This window comes from Lynx canadensis, chromosome C1 (genome assembly GCF_007474595.2).
Source record: "Lynx canadensis isolate LIC74 chromosome C1, mLynCan4.pri.v2, whole genome shotgun sequence".
NCBI lineage: Eukaryota > Metazoa > Chordata > Mammalia > Carnivora > Felidae > Lynx > Lynx canadensis.
The window spans coordinates 205,629,139-205,636,664 of NC_044310.1; the positions used below are offsets into that span (position 1 = coordinate 205,629,139).

A 7,526-nucleotide genomic window follows, 5' to 3' on the forward strand; every position below is an offset into this window, starting at 1 on the left:
GTGCCAGGCCGGGCCGTAGGAGCCCCGAACCCCCGACCCGAGCCGTAGAGAGGCTGCCTTGCACAACTCGCCTGTTTCCTCGCCTGTGTCTTCGTCGTTCTACCACCCCATTCACCCGCCCACCCCAATCCCCCCACCACACAGTCTGCACCTATCTACGCGGAGCTACTGGGAGCCCGAAGCCTGGGAAGCCCGCACCTCCCAAGTTAGGGCCGGGAACCGCCGTCTGTGTCCCTCTTGGCAGAAAGCATTCCCCTTTTTGACCCTATAGACGGGGCTCTGGATCTCCAATCCAAGAGAATTCTCCGGCCAGCCCACCACCCCTACCACCACCTGGGTATTGGACCCCCTCGGTTCGCGTTAAGGGAGGAAGAACCACAGCGGACCCGTCCCCTGCAATTCAACGTTTTTTTGAGGCTATAAAGGGTTTAAATTTCAACTGCAGAATCGTTTCCTATTGTAAAAAATCAAAAGAAAATGCACTCTCCCCATTTATTTTTTCCAGATTCCAGTCTGGTAAACAAATCCATACTCTGAAATATCTCGTTCTCGCAGGGGTGGTGGTGGGGGGGAGGGAGTTTCCTTTTAATTAAAAACAAACTCTCCCGCGCGCCCGCGCGCTCGCCCTGCGTTCGCCCCTCTCTCCGCCTTCCCCCGGCTGCCGGGGGCGCCGGATGGTCCCTGGGACTCTCGGGAAAAAGCCGGGCCGTTGCCGAAGCCTCCCCTCCTTTGCGCACTAGGCAGGGCCTGGGCTGGCGCGGCCCCATCTCCCTTCGGTTGGGGTTACCAAAACATTTGTTTCTCTTTAAAAGGGAACATCAATATTAATAAACAGTTGGCCTCCGCCTCGCGTTTCCTGCTTTCGTCCTCGACAGAAATCCTCTTTGGGGAGCCGTTGGCGGTCTCTCAACCCCAGGACCAGCAGCTGTGCCCTCCCTGGGTAAAACACCCAGAGCGCGTCTGGCTCGTGAATGTTTCAGGGCCCTGGGAGGGGCTGCCTCCCAATCGCCGGGATCGATCTCTGGGGTGATTGTGGCTTGGATGACCCGCCCGGGGAATAGCGACTGACGTTGGCGCCTGGGGAAGATGTTAATGGGCCTCGTACCTGAGGGCACAGTGTTTCGATCACAGACAGCGTCCTTGAGTAATTTGTCTCGAATTTCCCAGCTGAACATGCCCGGGTTCTCTCTTTTGTATTCCTCAATTTTCTTCTCCACGTCAGGCGTTGTCACCTGCTTTAAGAGAACAGGCAGGCAGGCATTGGTACCCAGGACTCTGGGCCAAATGTGGTGGCCCCATCGCCTCCAGGCCCGGTGGGATGCTCCTTCCTGAATCCCCTGGGAAGGTCCCCCTTGTTAGCAAAAGGACCCCATTCTCTGGAGCAATTTACTTTTAGGAAGGGGTAGAAATGAGATCACCTCACCCCTGTCGACCCTGTTCCTCCCTAGGTAAGCTTGGGCACTTAGGATAAATTAAGAAGACTTATAACATCTTGGGGGAGAGGGGTTTACTTTCTGATCCCTGAAAATAAAGTCAACTCCTTACACAGAAACATGAAAACGAAACTAAAAAGGGGAATGTCTGAAGGAGAAGCAGAAAAATCAAGTTACAGCTACAACTCGCACCTCTCCAAAAATAAGCACAAGATTTTAGCTACCCTCAAGAGCAGAATGCAATGTAAAAGGTGATTATATGGGTTTTAAAAAATCAGAGTGGATAAACAAATACGGATAATTCGAAACACTGGGTCTTTTTTTTTCTCTCTCTCTCTCAATAAAAGTTGTTTCTAGAGATTCTCGGAGAGGTTGGAAAGGGAGCTAGGAGTGGGAGGAAGGAGGGTGTTTGGAAGTCTTCGGTTTGCCAGAATCCTCCTTTCGATTTTGCCCCGTGGCAACTAGAAAATTATATTGGATTTTCCCCACATCCAGCAGAAAAGGCAGACCCACTGCAATCCCCTCCCACTGAGTCTTAGCCAGTGTGACTCCTTCATTTTTTAAAAGGAACCAAAATAATTTGAGGATAGTACCAAACTGCTTTTTAAATGCCAAGTAATCTGCCCATTACAAAGGAAACAAATCACCCTAGCTTTTGACTCCCTGAAGACAATTTGGACTGGAGGAGATTGGGGACAGAAGGTGGGAGAGAAACCATTTAGAAAACCAAAAGTGGCTCTTTAGATCTGGCAAAAGTGGGTCGGCGCTGGGAAGATTCTTGGGAAACCAGCAACAGGTGGGCACGCACAGTTGCATGCTTTATGTGTTTGCCTATTAAAATAATTTGATGAGTATTCTAGGGTTCCGGGACATTCTTAAAAATGCTGTATCTCCTTTGCAAAAAGGCTGGAGTTTTCCCTTAGCGTTTATCAAGGAGCAGTGCCCAGGCAGCAACCTTGTTCTCCCCCCCCACCCCCCCCCACACACACCTCTTTCTAGTCTTGAAAAATAACTCCTTGGAAAGCCCCAGATGAGCGTCCTTGCCCCCTGCCCCGATCCTCCCTAACCGGGGAGACCACAGGCCTGGAGGCCTCCGGGGCCAGGCCCCAGCACTCACCTTGGGTTTGCTGCCACCAATGGCACCGGGACGGATGGAGCCGGTCTCCTGGTACCTGCACAGGATCTTAGAGACGCAGCCGTGGGACACGCGCAACTGGCGGGAGATGACGCAGGGCCGGATTCCATGGTGGGCCATCTCCACAATCTTGTGGCGAATGTGGTTGGGTAGTGGCCTGCCGTTGATAAATACACCACCGAGCTGGTTGACGCGGCCCTGGCCAAGGGGAGTGGACACTGGGAGCGGAAGGCGAAAAGAGAGGCAAAGGAAAAGTCACTTCTGGAGAACAGAGAGCAGCCGGGAAGATGAGCCCACCTAATTTCCTGACGCTTGGGGACCATCCGCGTGTTACAGCCACAGCTGAAAATGCAAGACAGCCGGCTCCCAGCCCCAGCCCCTCTTCCAATCACATCTGTTCAAAGTATTAAGCAATTCGGGGGCACATAATCTTGTGTGAAGGGGGAGCAACGACAGCAAACTAACTTGCCCCAGAGAAACTGTCTTCCTTTTGGGCCCGGAGAAAGTGGCATCTTTGGCAGGGGGTGGGGGTTGGAAGGGAAGACCCTCGGGCCAGTATCTTGAAGCTTGCTCGAGAAACAGCCTCCAGGCAGAGAGAAGGTTACCCAGACGCTGGCCTCCTGAGCTCCACTCCCCCGAAACCCCGTTCAGTTGGAACCACTCCTTTTCTAAGGCACTCAGAGGAGCTGTCAGCCCTTGGGGTTTCTGGCTGAGAGTGCAGCAGCCAAAGGTCAAAGAGGGTCCCCAAAGGAGGCCTCAGGTGGTAGCGAGTCACCTGTTACACCTGGGGACCCAGACGACAGCAGGGTCTGCAGGCAGCCCCCTTCACCTCCATCCATGCTCTAGGTATGACATTCTACTCCAGACCCAGCCTGAAGGGGGGACGCCTCTGGGATCAGCTTCCCGCTCTTGCTGCCCCAACCTCTTCGACTATCCAAAGTCTTCCTGCCTTGGGATTCCCTTCTGGATGACTGCAAGGCAGTTCCCCCAAAAGGGTTTATGGAAACTTCGAGATGCCACTTGAGATGAATGGAACTCTAATTAATTAATCGGTTAATACTAAAAATTCCAAGCACGAAGCCACCGGGCTCCTGCCACTGCACTTTGCGGCCGGCGAGAAAATTCTTTCGGAACTAACAAGAGCTTAGCAAATGTCCGCGCAGCCGCGACAATTTTGAAAGGCCCTGGGGTGGGCAAAGTGCGGAGATGGTGCTTTCTGGCGCTCAGAAGCCGGTCCATCCCTTCCCCGCCGCCGCCGCCGCCGCACTTGCAAAACAGCAGAGGAAAGTGGACCGGCCCGGAGCAGGCCTGGCCGCCGAGCTTCGCGAGGGTTTGCAGAAAGAACTGCGCTCTGTTTGCAGGGAGAAAATCGAGCGGAGATCTCTCCCCGACTTGTTAGCTCGGGGGGGCGGGGGGGGGGGGGGGGGGCACCCAGGGAATGGGGCTCCCAGGGCACGCCGAGGAAGCCTGTGGCGACGCTGGAGCAGCCCGGCTCGGCTCGGGCCCCGGGCTCCGCGCGGCGCTGAGGCGCCCCCCCACCCTTACCTTCCAGAGGGAAGCCGCTGCGCGGGTAGTTCTGCCCCGGGCCCGGCCGCATCATCCTGGGCACGGCTCCGGCCAGCGTGGTCATCCTGGGGGCAGCTTCGCTGGGAAATTATATCCAGGTGAAGGCGAAAGAGAAAGGCGAGCGCGGTGCTGGCGGCTCTCGGGAACTGCCCCCGAGCGTGGGGAGCCCCTCCCCAAAAAGGCTGGAAAGAGAGGGAGGGACGTGGGCAGGAGGGCTGCCCGCTCGTCGTCCAGAGAGCGGCTCGGGAAGGAACCGGGGAAAGAGGCGGGCAGGGAGGCCCCAGAGTCCGGGATCGCGAGCCCAGGGCGGAGAAGTTTGGTTTGAGTCTGAGCGAGTGGCCCTGCGGCGGGGGGCGCTGGGGAGGGGGCTGCGAGCGCTGCGACGAGCCAGGGAGGGGGGGGGTGGGGGTGGGAGCGCGGCCGGCCTGAATCTCCTCCCGTCGTGACACCGAGTGCGGGGATCCGGGCTCGGGAGCATTTATTAGTTCTTTCACCCAAAGCTTGGTCAGGAGCCCTGAGCTGCGATTGGCCGACGGGGAGACCGTCCCGGGTGGCGGAGACACGCGCTGATTGGGCGACAGCGGCCACTTTCTCTTCCCATCCCCGGCGGTGCCAAGGCCTTGGCCGGCCCGGAGAGGGACCCACGCTGCTCCCCTTCCCCGGAAGAGAAGGGCAGAGCCGTGGAACCTGGGAGAGACAGCCCGAGGGAGGTGGCAGCTGCTCAGAGGAGAGGAGTCCCTGTTTCTTTTTTTCACTTCACGTGTGTCCCTCTCTCCTTGACTTTCTATTGCTCTCTTTGTCTCTGTCTCTCTCTGTGTATCTCTGTGTGGCTTTCTCCGTCTCTGACTCTATTCTTCCCGTTCCGTCCCCTTGTCTCTCTATGTCTCTATTTTTCTGTGACTCTTTTTTCTAATTTTTTTTTTGTTTGTTTTACAACCACTGGAGGGGCGCAATTCCAATAAGAAGGCATTGGGACCCTCCGCCCGCCCCCCCCCTTGTTTAACTTTCCCTCTTCTGGTCAATGCCCCTTTGGCCTAGGTTTGTTATAGGGGTCCTCCCGGTGGGGTTCCTCCCAGGAGGAGTCCAGAGTGTGCTGATAAAGTTCTTTTGTCTTCTCGGTCTGGGAGCAGGAGTGGTGAGGAGCTTCGGCAGCCATTGGGGAGGCCCTAGGACTCGCTAGTTGAAATCTGGGGCGGGGAGGGAGAAGAAAACCGCCTCTTGATTGAAAAACCCACTCTGGGAAGCCCCAGCTCTAAATCTCGAGGTATGGATCCCCAACGCGGCAGCAGAGATGTGTCTATATGTTAAAGTTTTGCCCGGCTGCTGCGTTTGTTCTCAGGAATTTATTATGGTATTCAGACTAAACTGCTGGAAAAATAAAAGGAGCGAAGTCTTGGCTAGGAGCTGAAGTGTCCCCAGCAGGATATGACGCCAGGAGTGTTGTAAAGGCTGTCTGTCCTTAGAGAAGGTACCATTGTGCATAGCCCTTTATTTATAACTTGGTAAGTGCCAGCGAACTCGCCTCCTTTACACCCCGAGTGCCAGCCCCGCGCTCTGCCTGCGCTTTATTCGCTGAAGTCTATTCAAGGACTGTCACTCTGGGGCTGCGAGGTATTCAGGGCCTTAATCAATCAAAAGGATGAGAATCGGGCAGGTTTTTCCCTTTGAAATAAAGGAAACAATGACTTCTGGGCTTCATGTTCCCCTTTTCCTTTTACGATTTTTGAATTTTTCCTGCGCCGGAGTTCTCCACCCCTCTCTCTAGGTCCCCCATCCCCCAGCTCCTTTGACAGTTTTTACGTGAAGGCGGCCCCCAACCCCACGTCCCCACCCCCTAATTAAGGCAAACTCAAAAGGGAAGATGGGATGGGGGGGTGGGTAGCTTATAACTGCTCAACCTTCTGGGAGTTGGTTCTTTAAAAATCCACTCGCAAGTGGGAAAAGCTGAGCTTCAACATTAAAAGGCTTGACTGACCTTCCGAGCTGCGGAGACAGGCCTCTGGAAACACGGAAAAAAGTCTGGACATCTCCTCACTCACCAAAGGGGGGGGGTGCTGACGTGCATTCATAGTACAAAGGAGAGTCACCGCTTAAAATGAAGCCCTATTTAACCTGATGTTACATAAAATGATTCAATTTGTCAAGGGGAAAATGTTCCCATTTCCTTTTTGGGGATCACCAAAATCCGTGTCCTTGTTTCTTCCTAAGCCACTTCTCAGGGATTGCAACCCCCCGAGCTAGAAATTCTTTTTTTTTTTTTTTTTTTTTTTTTTTTTTTAGTTTTCCGTCTTTAAAAAGTTGAGTGGAGCCGATAGGGCACTTTCTAGGGTCAGCGGTAGTTGGAAGAGGGAGGTACCCAAGGTGTATTTTAAGAGGGCAAATGCGGACTCAACTCGCCACTGAAAGGAACCCAGGAACATCCGGGACTGAGTCCCGTTTGTATCTGAGCTGAGGGCTGTGTCTCCAAACCCTCGCGGCGCTGACCCGGCGCGCTTCGGCTGGATGTCCTCCTTCCCCAAAGCTTGCAGATCAGGGAAGGTGCTCGGGCTGCAGACTCGTTCTCCCGGGTTGCGCGTCCAGCAACCGTGAGCGGCAGGGCCAGGGGCATCCTGGAACGGAGGTACTGCGGGTTGAACTGGATCTGGAAGTACCCATGGAAGCCAGTCCAGTATGTGCATCCATAAACCGACCACCACTTGCTATAAAAATGTACAAATGGAGGCCACGAGGGTGTGTGTGGGCGGGGTTGGGGGCCTCAAGCTCCAGGATCTCTACTCCCCTGCCTCCCCCTGCGGGAGAGCTCTTCTTCTGTAGCCAGATTAACTCATACCCTCTCCAGCGGGTGGCGGTCAGAGGACCTGGGAGACTCAGAGGTGGGTGAGAGGGCACCCTCAGTCTCCCGGCAGCTGGGTCATTAGGGCTGCGGGGCCACTTTGGATCCAAAGACCTCGGGAGTCCAAGTTCCTTGAACTTGGGATCCCTGATTTCCGACCAGGGAAGGCCGGGACAGCGACGTTGGCTGAAGCTCTCGGGCCCGTGGTGCCCACTCGCAGCCAAACTAGACCAGGCCCGGAGCCGGAGCCTGGACATAGACGAGCACAACAGGTCGCGGAAGGGTGGGGTGATTCCCGGCTTTCCAGATTGGTTTCGAGAACGAACCCCGGTTCTACACTTCAGCCACTCCTTCCCTATCTCCGAAGCTTGTGCCTCCCTTCTTTCAGAAGTCTCTCCGGAAGCAGAAGTTACCCCCGCCCCCCCATTCCCCGGAGCAGGAAGGGAGTGTCCGCCCAGGCCCGGTCCCCGTTCCCAAGCCTCTGAGCCAGAGTCTCCGCACCGCCTCTGGACGCGATACAGTCGCCAGTTGACAAAGGAGTGGCCCCAAAGTGGGTCTT

The 7,526-nt window shown here is 55.4% G+C and overlaps 1 protein-coding gene across 1 annotated transcript in view; it reads right to left on the reverse strand.

Moving 5' to 3' along the window:
• Window positions 1–4,206, reverse strand: part of PAX3 (paired box 3) — a 98,275-nt gene extending 94,069 nt beyond the window's left edge. The window contains exons 1-3 of the mRNA XM_032594526.1: window positions 4,114–4,206; window positions 2,551–2,786; window positions 1,106–1,235 (exon numbers count right to left, since the gene is read on the reverse strand). Of these exons, the coding sequence (XP_032450417.1) occupies window positions 1,106–1,235; window positions 2,551–2,786; window positions 4,114–4,198 (451 nt within the window). The 5' untranslated portion in view covers window positions 4,199–4,206. The remainder of the gene's footprint in view (window positions 1–1,105; window positions 1,236–2,550; window positions 2,787–4,113) is intronic.
• Between the last annotated feature and the right edge of the window lie 3,320 nt (window positions 4,207–7,526).